General features: G+C 47.2%; 6 protein-coding genes across 6 annotated transcripts; 3 read left to right on the top strand and 3 right to left on the bottom strand.

Moving 5' to 3' along the window:
- Positions 1-861: 861 nt before the first annotated feature.
- YALI1_B11983g (uncharacterized protein) lies at positions 862-1,728 on the bottom strand (the record flags this gene model as incomplete). The annotated part of the gene is made up of 1 exon (XM_500661.3): positions 862-1,728. The coding sequence occupies one exon, from the start codon at positions 1,726-1,728 to the stop codon at positions 862-864; it is 867 nt and encodes a 288-aa protein (XP_500661.3).
- A 58-nt stretch (positions 1,729-1,786) lies between these two features.
- YALI1_B11978g (uncharacterized protein) lies at positions 1,787-2,229 on the top strand (the record flags this gene model as incomplete). The annotated part of the gene is made up of 2 exons (XM_068282054.1): positions 1,787-2,039; positions 2,219-2,229. The coding sequence occupies 2 exons, from the start codon at positions 1,787-1,789 to the stop codon at positions 2,227-2,229; spliced, it is 264 nt and encodes an 87-aa protein (XP_068138155.1).
- Positions 2,230-3,999: 1,770 nt separating this feature from the next.
- On the top strand, positions 4,000-4,512 carry YALI1_B11960g (uncharacterized protein; the record flags this gene model as incomplete). The annotated part of the gene is made up of 1 exon (XM_500660.3): positions 4,000-4,512. The coding sequence occupies one exon, from the start codon at positions 4,000-4,002 to the stop codon at positions 4,510-4,512; it is 513 nt and encodes a 170-aa protein (XP_500660.1).
- A 1,221-nt stretch (positions 4,513-5,733) lies between these two features.
- YALI1_B11934g (60S ribosomal protein eL18) lies at positions 5,734-6,593 on the bottom strand (the record flags this gene model as incomplete). Its single annotated transcript, XM_500658.3, has 2 exons — positions 5,734-6,182; positions 6,482-6,593. The coding sequence occupies 2 exons, from the start codon at positions 6,591-6,593 to the stop codon at positions 5,734-5,736; spliced, it is 561 nt and encodes a 186-aa protein (XP_500658.1).
- A 1,826-nt stretch (positions 6,594-8,419) lies between these two features.
- Positions 8,420-8,986, top strand: YALI1_B11916g (uncharacterized protein; the record flags this gene model as incomplete). Its single annotated transcript, XM_500657.3, has 1 exon — positions 8,420-8,986. One exon carries the CDS (start codon positions 8,420-8,422, stop codon positions 8,984-8,986), a length of 567 nt encoding a protein of 188 aa, XP_500657.1.
- A 1,564-nt stretch (positions 8,987-10,550) lies between these two features.
- YALI1_B11878g (uncharacterized protein) lies at positions 10,551-12,221 on the bottom strand (the record flags this gene model as incomplete). Its single annotated transcript, XM_068282053.1, has 2 exons — positions 10,551-11,708; positions 12,030-12,221. 2 exons carry the CDS (start codon positions 12,219-12,221, stop codon positions 10,551-10,553), a joined length of 1,350 nt encoding a protein of 449 aa, XP_068138154.1.
- Between the last annotated feature and the right edge of the window lie 539 nt (positions 12,222-12,760).

Genomic DNA, 12,760 nt, shown 5'->3' with positions numbered 1-12,760 from the left:
CTTGACAGTATATCTAATCTACTATTCTACTATTCTATAATGTATGTATTGTGCCAGATTGCAGCATCACGAGGATAGCTGAAGAGTAGAAGAGCTAAGCAGTCAAACTAAGAACCAAAGGGACATTAAGACGTGGATTTATTTAGTCACACTGGTTAATTATAGCCCTTCATCTACTCATCCAAGTACTTGAAAGAATATAATATCTCCTCATGTTATTGGTTGTCACGACGCCAACCTCCAATATCTCACCATTAGTTGAAATTTTGTTGAAAGAAGTTTCATCTAGAAACACGAAATCAAACAGTACATAAATACCAAAAACATACCGATTTATATCAGGAGAATACAATTCTGTGTTAAATAATATATCTCACCATACACTTTTTCTATAATAATATACACAAATCCCCTGTTGGTGTCATTCTTATGAGTTACTACTACAGTAAATATTACTTAACTTTACTTGGGTTGGCGTTAGTATCTATAACATCATGTGTAACAGCGCCAGAACTTCAGTAGACCTCTCCGTAATACTTCTCCCAGTCCGTAACACGTGAACCAAGTCTACGCCGCACTCACTCAACTCAACCACAGCCAGTTTCTATTACTAAGCAACATCATCTACTGTGTCGTTCCGAAATCTTGCCGAGCCAAATGAGACATTATAAATGACTCTATGACAAAAAGAAATGTCGTACTTACTCAATTGAGTCAGTTAAGTAGTTACAGTGCTACAATCTACAATTACAAGCCTTGTTACTCGTTTCGGACACGAAAGAAGACCTACGGAGCTCAATCACTCGTATATCTGTTCAAGCGACGACCATCTTAGAGGGTCGTCTGTAAATATCATTGAATTTACTGGCCGTTGACAAACTTGGCCTCACCGAGGAATCGCTTCTCAGCCTCCTGCCAGTTGATGACGTTCCAGATGGCCTTGAAGTAGTCAGCCTTGACGTTCTTGTACTGGAGGTAGTAGGCGTGCTCCCAGGCGTCGATACCGACGAGAGGGATGTGGTTGCCGGCCACGGGGTCCTGGTTCTGCTTGGTGATGACCTCGATGTCACCGGTGAGCTTGTTCTTGACGATCCAGGCCCATCCGGAGCCCTGGACACCGGCGAGAGCAGCGTTGGTGGTTTCGATCAGCTTGTTGGCGTCTCCCCACTGCTCCTTGATGGCCTTGCCGAGAGGCGAGTCGGGAGAAGGCAGCTCGCCTCCACCCTGGCCCTTGGGAGCCAGGTTCTTCCACCACAGAGAGTGGTTGATGTGTCCTCCGCCGTGGAAGTTGATCAGGTTCTGCAGCTCGACAATCTTCTTGAGGTCTCCGTCCTTCTCGGCGGAGGCCAGCTGCTCGGAGGCGGCGTTGAACGAGTTGACGTAGGTCTGGTGGTGCTTGGTGTAGTGGATCTCGTTGATCTGGCCGGCCACAAAGGGCTCCAGGGCGCCAAAGTCGTAGTCCAGCTTGGGCAGAACGGCGGTGGTCAGGGTTCGGCCGGCCATGGGCTGGGCCTTTCGAATGGTCTGTCGAAGAGTGTTTCGGGCGAGCATTGTGTGTGAGAGGTGAATACAAATGTCGGTACAAATGTGAGTCTGAGTCTGGCGAACGGGGAGCAGTGGCTTGCTTCTTATAAACTCCCAGCCAATTGAGTTTGAGTGTGGGGGATAGAAGAGGGCAGGAGAAGGGCAGGCTCTGGGGCGTGTTTGGGTGGAGATATTGGGCAACATAAAGGCACTTACGTTATGGTCTCGTTATTTCTTGTTGATTGCAACTTTCGCCGTTTCCATGTCTCGTCAATTGCGCAAGCTGGGCTCGTTCTCCTGTCCCCGCCACTCCCAGAAACGTGCAAACCCAATTACACTTGCTCCGAAGACTGTCGACAAGAGGCTCAAGTTCGGCAGCAGAGGTCCGGCGGCTAAGCTCGACAGCAAAGGAACTCTGTCGCTATCGTGCTTGGGTCATGTCAAGGCGTATTTCGAGTTTGCGGACGATGTGGATTTGTGGCGAATCCGAAGGAAACAATTGCTGTCTAATTCGAGTGGGTAGAAGCTGGTGGTGCTTAGTGCGGTAGACGGTATGCACGAGCAATTAGTAATTAATAATTGCAGAGCCAACAGTTATTACTATTGAGAAAGAAGAAAAAGAAAGAGAAAAAAAAGAAAGAAAAAAAAAATACGATAAAATATCATCCAAACACAGCCATTGCTAAGAACACAGATGTGGCCTGAAATAGAAACGTCAAGGTGACCACCGGTGATCGCTAAAATCTCTGCGACACCAGTTGCTAATGTCATCACTGTGACAAATAACTACCCAAAAATGTGGCTTGTATGAAAATTTAGACCTGGAGCGCACGATTCAGACTGACCGAATCAGGTGACACGGTTTTATTGGTTTTTCTTCCAAATTTCCCTCCCTTTGGAGCTCAATCTTGTCAAACCCCCTTTTCCTTCCCCTTGGAAATCCCTCCCCTTCCAAATCCATCCTCTTACAATCCCGCATTGCTCATCCGATCTCACCTCAATGTCTCAAAGATGCATGATCAAGGCAGAAGAGACGATACGAAATGTGGCCGGAGATGCGAGTGAGTATGGACTACGGTCCTAAAACCAATTTCAATGGGCCAAATGTCGTCTCTGTTCACACCAATTGAGCCACATGTCTTCATTTCAATGTACTTGACTGTTCTAACAGCCACGTCCACCCACCGCTGTCCCACCCTATAACTTCCACTTATGATTGCTGATGCCTGTGTCTGAGGCGGAATAGTAGGACATATATCGGGTTCATGAGAGTGCTTCGACTGATTTCAATTCAACCCAATCGCCTAAAACGATTCAGTTGCTCTGGTTTGGCCTAATTTGGTCCGATCCAACTTCCCGTGATTGCAGTCAGAAATTGAATTAATGAACTAAATACGGAAGGTATAAAAACTGACCCGTTGCTCGGAGAAGAGAAAAAAAAAAAAAAAAAAAAAAAAAAAAGACCATTCACACAATCACTCTCATCGCCCGTAGGGTAGTCAGTAGGAATATTGAAAATCAACTTTGAGAAGCAGACTTGTCGATCAACGATATGCCGAGAATTCTGAATCCAATGGTCTGTTCTCCTTTAAAAAACTAAATAACATGTTCGTAAATTCTGATCCAAGGATGAACTCATGTCAACCTCTACTATTACTGTAAGATGTTGGGTCTGTTTGTTAGTTCGACTTTTAAGAGAGTTGAGTTCATATAATTCTTGTACGTAAAATATAGCTGATGTTACTGTAATTCGACTCGGAGTGTTGAAGAAGAAATGACGTTTTGTTGTTGCTCCACTCGCATTTATGAGCTCCACCAAACCACATTAGTTTGAAGTTTGTTAAGGGACTAAGTAATCTGAGAATCCGAACGTGGGTTCCTGTACGGTTAGAGAAAGGGTATTAATAACTTCGTTTTGATACGAAATCAATACTCGTGGCCAATCTCACTTATTCTCGGAGCTACTCTACACTTTTTGTAGTTGGTTGAGTCTCTCTCTGCAAGTACTATATCTTTATCACTTTATTATCCCCGCCCAGCTCAAATATGCTGTACTGTACTGCACTCGTACTTGAACATGAAACTCCAAAAATACCCTCAACCCTTCGGTCCACTATCTCAGCTCCACCTGTGCAAATATGACTAAGCACAATCAGATAATTCGATTCTCTTTGTTCACATGCACGTCGGGTACCAGTATTCGTACAACTTATTTTTTGCCACTGGACCCAGAACCACTGTTGTTCCGCCAGTATCTTTTATGAAGACTAGAAAAAAAATCGTTTTTTTCTCTCGTCTCAATTGAGTCACTAACACAATTTTCGCCTTTATATCAATTTTATTTCCCTTTTTTCCTCCACCATTTCTTTCAAGCCCCCGCCTCCGCAACAGAGTTTGAGTCAACATAATCGTGGTACCATATTCTCACTTCTTGTCTCTGTACTCACCCACACTCACACGCATTATTCCGCCGTCATGGTCGCATCAATTCTCGCCACAGTCGCACCTTACCATCTCTGGACCTACTCGCTGCTCTTCGGAGCCACGGCCTACCAGTCCTTCTACAATGGCATAATGGCCTACCGAGCTCTGCCCCATGAGCACTTTTCCAATCTCCAGGCCAAGTTGTTCCCGGGCTACTTTGCGTTCCAGGCGCTGGCCTCAGGCATTCTGCTATTGACGCCACCATTTGTGGCTGGCCCCGCCTTCTACTGGCCGCTGGGCATCTGTCTGGTGGGCGGTCTGCTCAACACGCTGATTCTGGGCCCCGCTAACCGACGGGTCATGGCCCAGCGAAAGGCCCAGCTCGACAAGGAGGGGTTGTCCCACCACAAGGACCCCAAGGCGTCGGCCGAGCTCAAGGCCATCAACAAGGAGTTTGCCAAGGTCCATGGAGCCTCGGTGCTGGTCAACCTGATCGCTTTCGGAGCCATGACCTTTTACGGAGCTACTCTTACCGGAGGGCTGCTCAAGACCATTCCCAAGTGAATGCAGTAGTCTACCTAACGCTCTTCCCGAATGACTTCGACCGAACGCTGTTTCCCCGAGTGACTGCCACCGAACGACTTCTTCCCAACCATAACGTATATAACCCTCTGAATAAACACCACTGAATGACTGAGTGGTTGACTGTAGACGGCTCGGCACGGTAAGTACTGGTCACAGGTGCCATTTGACTGACCTCTTGGTGTGCTCTGTCTACATCGTCCGAGTTTTATACTATCTCCCTGCTGTGTGACCAGCGATAAAAATGGGAAAAGCAGTTCCGTATCCGCCGTCTTTGCCTAAGTCCGTCGACATATTTTATATCCACCACATAAATATCCACCACTTGTAGTACAAACATCTGGAGATATGGACTACTCTCCATGACGACACTTGAGCAAATACCATGACAGAGTGAATCAAAACCAAACTCCACTTAGACAAGTTGTGGTGGGATCAAACTGGACAGAATTTTCGTTTCTTTCGAATGGTGAAACAATCCCCGTCTAAAAGTGGGACTGTCGTTTCTCACCTTTTACTTGAAGGGCTTCGTTTATGATAATTACAAGACCCAATGCACTACCTACTGTACAAGTAGTGGGACTGAAACGTTGTATAGTGCCATTGAGACCTCGTAGACTTGTCGATTATAATATAATACCTCCAAATGTGGAATATTTCAACTCCCCATTTGATTCTGACACTTTTGTGGCTTTTTCGGTGCTTTTTATAACGTCGTATACATGCTCTATTCATGGAACATAACTGGAGGCACTAGATGAAGAGATGGAAATAAAGATATGGAGATGAAAATATGGAGATGAAGCGAGGCAGAATCAAAAGAAAACCTTTGATTCTGGTCAGATTTGCAAGTACTGTAGTTTACGAGCGGTACGGTACATACAAGTACTTGTAGGGGATCCAATGATACTCGTACGTGTACAGGTACTTGCACTGTACTACGACTTCAGCCAAGAACTATAGACAAATGTGAATCGAGTTTTCTATTTGATGTGGATCTACTGGCACATCCACCACAGGCGTAGACAGCTCAAGAGTTCCGACCATACTGGAAACCAGCACTAGAGGTCTAATGTACTTGTACTTGGTGTCAGCACTCTCTGCAAGTCTGTACATTCTTCCTACGCCATTGGACTCGCTATTTCAAATATGGTATGCTTAAATATACATTTTTTATGTTGATCTTGTTCAAAGTCCAATTGCTTAGACCTTGAAACCTCGAGATCGTCTTCGACCTCGAGCTCGCTCGAACTTTCGGCCCTTGGACAGAACTCGGGGAGCCTTGTTCTTGTGGGGACCGAAGCCAAAGTGTCGAACAGCCTGTCGGGCGTTTCGGGAGCCTCGCAGCATCAGAGTGTTCTCGCCGGTAGGGGCTCGGACAGCAAGCTGATCAAGAGTGAGGGCCTCACCGCCAGCCTTGACGATTCGAGCTCGGGCAGTGCCGGTGAATCGGAGGGCAGCGACGGTGGTCTTGGGGAACTCGACGAGTCGGGGATCGTCAGTCACGGTGCCGACAACAACAACGATCTTGTCAGCATTGCCCTTGACCTTGAGGTTCTCGACAATCTTGCCAGTGGAGACGGGGGGTCGGTTGACCTTGGAGAGGAAAAGACCCTTGAGAACCCGCTTGTTGAACTTGGAGTCAGTTCGTCCTGAGTTAGTAAAAAGAAAACGAAATAAAAGGCCGAATGTCAAAATTCGACTGTGATGCCGTATCAATAGAATCCCAAAACAAGATGGGTCTTGATTCTGGCACCACTCTACGTGGCATGTCGAGGGAGTTCGGGCAACGCAACTGTGCCATACACAAGTACCATACTTGTAATAGTACGGTAGATGCCACCGCACAGCACATGCATAGACCCACTCTCAACCTCTCCGTAGTGCTCACGCTCCGCACATTTCTGTGCTTGGACAATGTCATTAATAACACGTCCTCACTCGCACTCACGGGCCAGGAATCGGTACAGCTTGACCAGGAGGGTCAGGTAGACGTTCTCGGACTTGGGAGCAGTTCGGTTAGAATGCTTCTGGTGCTTCTTGGTGAAAGAGTCTTTTCCCATGGTGAATGATTTGTCGAAGATGAAGAGACTGCAGAGAGAAATTAAGATACTTGGGAGGAGTCCCAACTGAAAATTTGAAAGAGCAGTCACGTCACGTGAATTACAAATTGGGACAAACCTTAACCAGATTGGCGAAATTGGGACCCTCCTCCAACATGTTGTGAAAGTCATGTGAGAATGGGCGTAGAGGGGATGTTGTGGGTTATTTGAGGGTCTAGGAATATCGCAGAGAAATTGGTTATATCACTCTGGGTCTCGATATGCCATAATATCGTTTACTGTCATTGTTCCTTTTTACCCTAAAAAAAATGACAAAATTAATAATCAAAACCTTATTTGAGTTTGTTAATCACCGTCGGTTCGATTCGAAGTGGTGCATCTATTTGCTGCACTCACTTTGGCTAAACTGACGGCTATTCGGAAATCCCAATTTGGCAAGGTGTTTATTTTTAGGGTTTAGACTAACATAAAAAAAAATTGGGCAAGCTCCAAAGTCATCTCGAAGAGGTAGCAAGGGGTAAAAGACGGATTAGGAAAAGCAATGGGGTTTTTGGTGGTTTTGTGTTATATGATTTTGTGATTTGAGGATTTATTTTCTCCGTTTCGGATTTGGTTGTCAGGTCAAGTAATTTGTTGGGGTGGCTGGAATGATTCTGATTAACAAAAAGATTGAGATCGTTAGGATATTGGTTGAGGTGTAGTTGGAATGGAGACATGTCTACAAGTGGCTGAAGAGACACGGTGGAGAGAAGTGAAAGAAGATAATTGCGGTTAAAACCCTCTGCTGAGTTCATCCAGGGATTTCTCTTCCTCTTTCCGAGCCCAATTTCGGATTCTATCTTGGAGTTTTCACTTTGAAGTGACAACTACACACACCACTTCTATCACCACGGGTAATCACCCGATCAGAGATTTTGAATAATAACCATTCCATCCGTCACGTGGCAACTAACAAATGTCTCCTTACAATCTATTTTGCTGGAGGACTCCATCTAACTTGAATGTATACTTTAGTCAGCAAATGATGTTTACTCCATGAAGTCCTCGTGGTTCTTTATCAAAAAAACAACCAATGTTGATCCGATAGTAAATGAACTCACCAACAATTTGTTAACTGAGCAATCTCAACGGGTTTCTGGCAAAGTCCTTCTTTGGTGTCTTCTTTGGTGTCTTCTTTGGTGTCTTTTCAACACTCAGCGCGTCTGCACTGAGGAACGAGCGGATCCAAATATCGCAATATTGGGGGAGTGCATGGATATTAATCACAGATTTTTTTATAGGTTGCAATTATATGAGTAAATTAACTGTTTCTGATTCAGTTATCTTCTCAGTTGGACAGGTTTTGACGGTTTGATTTATTGTACTGGTGCAGAACAGAAGAGATTGAAATTCTCACATTACTTGATTGGATTTTTTTCAGGTCAATGAAAAACAGTTTTCTTTTCTGGTTTTCTTTGATCTTTTGGTATTTTCCAGTCACCATAGAACGCTTGAGGATGTGGGTAATGTCGTCGTAACGTCTAACTAAGTATCTTAACTAAGTTCAAGTAAAGGTATACACACTTAGTACATGAGTTAGGGCGGTGCTTTGTTGTCCTCTATGGTTGTTTTCGCAAGAAAAATGTTGTGGAACATGTATCTTTCCATCAGTAAATTTGCAGCTATTCCAATGGTGTAATAATCATAGCCCATTTTCATACAAAATTGTGACTTGTGGAACTACTCTTCAAACTGACTGCACCAACTCCCTAAACTTCCGCCTGCAGATCACCACATCACAGATCGCACACTACAGATCACTCCAGTTACACAATCACTCACACACAATGTCTGCGTCCTCTGAACCTGACACAAACCCCCGCGGCATTCCCCGGGCCCCCTTCGTCGACAATGTGGCCGAGTTTGTGAGCAAGTCGGGCGTCAAGGAATCGCTCGACAAATTCCAGGAAATGCTGCAAAAGTACAAGTATATGGAAATGACGACTTTACAGCGGCAGGCCGGGCTCAAGGAGAAGATTCCGGACATCCAAAAGTCGCTGGAGATGGTGGAGTTTCTGCAGCTCAAGGGTTCGGCCGGCGAAGACGTGGTGACCAACTACGAGCTCAACGACACGCTGTACACAGAAGCCAAGATCGAGGCGAGCGGCATTCAGTCTGTCTATCTGTGGCTGGGCGCCAACGTGATGCTGGAGTACGATGTTGCCGAGGCCAAGCAGCTGCTGAGTGAGCGGTTGGAGGGTGCCAAGAGAGGCTACGACACCGCCGAGGAAGATGTGCTGTTTCTGAGAGAAAACATCACCACCGTTGAGGTGAACATTGCCCGTGTGCACAACTGGGACGTAAACCGACGTAAGAAGGAGCGTGAGGAGGCGGAGCGAGCGGAAAACAAGTAGGTGATGGTATGAAATGAATGTCAATCTTGAGAATGGGTGGAATTTTTTTGGGGGGTGAACAAAATCGGAAGATATCAGCGGAATGTCTGGGCTGGGGCGAATATCACTGCGGCATCCGTTTTTGTTTTGGACAAGAAATCATCGACTTGTGTTGTAGGTACACTTGTCTCTGACTTCCACGTTTGTATAACCTGATAGGGTGCTACTTGTATGTACTCAAGAGTAGATATCTCCAAAGATTGTACGTGTATCATCAAAGCTGGTTTGAAACCGCAATTGGGATCTCTGTTTGATTCTGAGCCGATGGATCTACTTGTTTTCCAATTGTAACTTGTCATGACAGTTCCTGTAGATTGTCTATAGCTCCGCGTACAGCTAAAGAAGTGAAGGCCTGAGAACTCTTCTGGATCAATTGAGATCAATCGTTAATGATAGCAATTCTTGTGTCTTTCATAGGTCGATTATTACTTGTCTTGAAGCTTCTGTACATCTCAGGAACATGTAGTCTTCTCTTCCATGTATACATGCCCGAACTCCTCAGCAAAATCGAAGAGAACAACGTATCACCTGCTCTTCAGAAAGATGTGGGCGCACCGTAAAAACGATACCATCCACCTTGTCTGTCTGCTGGATATAATGTGGAGAAAACCCCCGACCTTTGTGAGGAAAAAAAGGAGAGTTGGAGAAACTGCTAGTTTTGCCTGTTCTAAACTAACCCCCAACTAGTTCCCAACTAACACTTGATCTATAGCCTACAACATACCACATCAGATCGTCCCCAGAAAGGCTCCAATTGCTCCAAAAATTGGGAACCGGTTATTTTGTTCTCCTTCTGAATACTTGGTTCATTTCTCAGCTCAATCAGCCTCTGGTAACCTGTTGTCGTGATAAGCCAAACACAGGAACAAAATCTACCAAATTTAACTCTCAATAGTTGACATATTACTCGACATTCTAAGGGGTGAGGCCTAGATCTTGCACACAAGTACGAGTGCAATTGCGAGTAGGCCAGCTTCCTATTACTCTACTCGGTGGTCAGCTGTAATGAGCTCATCCATATCTGCCCAACTACATCTGATTAGTAATCTCAAACGCTCAGGAGACCTTCTAGAATTAAGAAGCAAACGTTAGCGATAATAAAAAGAGATATTAATTTCGACAAGCGATAATAAAGGGTCTTTCCATAAGAGGCAAATCTGTTTCAGTCTTTGTTCTGAAAGTGGGCCTCTGTTTCACATCTGTACAGGCAGCACATGGGAGATACTGCCACCAGCATGAAGAAGAAGCGACGAGAGACGGGGACAAAAGAACATGTTGCCACCATTTCTTGATTACAGCACAAAAAGCTCATCATAAGACTGCCGTCTTCTACATCTAAAGTATAAATATAATGCTTATGGATCATGATGCTCTTAGGCCACGCTAGAGAACCACGCTTATAGACGCTTATAGTATGTCTCAGTCTCGAGTCAGCACCTAGTCCGGTTAGCTTGTTAGTAATCGTAATCAAAACGTAATCATGATGACTGATGGCAAATACCGCCCAACCACCTAACCAGATCGGTTACCTTCTCGGAGAGCTGAAATACATCAACGACTCTGCAGCATCGTCATCGACCTCTCTCTGGCCCGGTGAATGAGGCGCGGGAGAGGGAAGATGCGCTCGGGGACTCGTAACGTCCCCATACGGCATCACCGGCTCGTAGATAGCACGCATGGGCGGCAGGGTGACTCTGTCAGGCGCAGACGTTGGCGAGTTGATGGACGTGGATATCGGCGGCAGCGACACGTGTAGAGGCGCCAGCGTGGGTCTGGTTCCCGATGCTGACGTGGGATTGGACGTCGGAGGCGTCTGTGGCGGTCCATGCAGCGGTGACGGGCGTGTTGGCGAGTGCGACTGGTGACTGTATTGAGGTGGCGATCCGTAGGGCGGGGCGTGGGTGTAATTGTACTGTCTTTGATGTTGGGGGGACGGCTGTGGAGGCTGGGGTTGGAAGGCCTGGCCCAAGGCGTGCGGTGGGGAGTGGTGCACCATGCCTGAAGGTGTGACTGTAGGAGATCCGTGATCTTGTGGCGGGGGAGGCGGCGGAGGAGGAGGAGGGTAGTGCTGTGGAGGGTAGTGGATACCACTATGCTGTTGTGGTGGGGGAGGAGGGGGGTAGTAAGTGTTCTGAGGGTAGGTGTTTGGCGGGTAAGAGTTGGGCGGGTAGCTGTGCTGAATCTGGGCGTGGTACTTCTGGGGTGACTGCTTTGGCTGCGCCGGAGTGCCCCACGCCCTCTCCTGGGGCTTGTCGACCTTGAAGACGCCGGACACTCCACCAGTGGAGTTGTGTAGAATGTCCGAGGTCGAGCGTCGGTGTCCCCGCTTGGAGGGCCGCCTTCGTGGCGTCGGAGAGGTCGGTATTGACAGTCCCAGGCCGGTACTGGCCGTCTGCGGCACTGCAAATGAGGCCTGTGAGACCCTTGGAGACGAGTCTGCCGAACGCACTCCAGCAGAAGATGAAGCCGCCTGCTCCTTGACCGGACTTGTGCCCCCCACCGTGCGACCTATTGCTGCGGCGGAGATGTCGCTGCGTGCGTGGGTCTTGCGGGGGGGTTGTGTGTGTGCGCCCTTCTTGTCTGTCTGTGTCTGTGACTGCGTCTGTGACTGTGTCTGTGACTGTGTCTGTATCTGTGCGCCCTTCTTGTCTGTGTGTGTGTGTATCTTGTCCTTGGCCTGGTCCTGGTGGTTAGTCGCCTCCTCTATCTGGTCAATGGACCGGTCCTCCCAGCCCTTCTGGACCTTGACCATGGCGAAGTTGAGGCGCGTGCGCATCGCCGCGGCCAGCTTCTCGTTGTCGGACATGCAATTTTTGACGGGGAAACGAGGTCAAAGACGTATCTGGTCTTGTCCCGATATCTAGCCTGTTGCAGATTCCTGTAGTGTCATGCCGAAGGTTAGCCTTTTTGCCTCCACAGTTTAGAATTGGCGCAAATGCAGGTGAGCCTTATTGGGTACGCGATCAAAGGGCGCAAGCGCGAAACCAACCAACAAGCTACTGACAAGTACAGGTGAGCAAGTGGGCGAGTGACTGAGGCAACGACACACACACACACACACACACACCACTACTGTACCGCCACCACACCTAATGTGCGAAACGTCACCCTTATATATTCTCCGGACACTGCTTCCAAACGTCGTCTTTGTGTAGCACAACCCGGGGCCCTCTCTCCACACTCCCACGCCCTCCATTTTCTTCACTGGAGGTGACACAAATGCAAATACCAAAAAGGTATACAATCGTCCTATTGTGGACGTTGCAGGCACCCCCAAACGGTATGTATGTGGGCGTGTGGTGTGGACTAACGGATTTGATTGTCTTCGTGCTCGTTAACAGGGCTATTGATTTAATGTTGCACTGTCGACATCTGAACGCCCTAGTTTCCTCACCTCCCCTCAAAAAAAAACAGCTTTGCACTTACCCAAAGTGGATATATTGTCTCAGCGCGTGATGCGCGAGTGGACAGGAGGCTTGGTCGGACGTTAGTGGCGAGTCACGTGAGGAGGGTCCCAAGGGGGGCGTGGGTGGTTTGTTTGTTTTTTTAACAGAATTGGCCTCGTTTGATTGTTGCCAACTCCGTTCGAATTGCTTCTTAGCAAGCTCTCTCTCCGCGGTCCTGGCCGCTCATGCAAATATATGTATCTCCATGTATCCCATCTCGCCTGTTCCTGATGCAGGTGAAGGTGCAGGTGCATGACAGTGAGTGTATGACATTGACATGATTACTACG

Source organism: Yarrowia lipolytica, chromosome 1B (genome assembly GCF_001761485.1).
Source record: "Yarrowia lipolytica chromosome 1B, complete sequence".
NCBI lineage: Eukaryota > Fungi > Ascomycota > Dipodascomycetes > Dipodascales > Yarrowia > Yarrowia lipolytica.
This window is presented reverse-complemented; position numbering and strand designations above follow the sequence as displayed.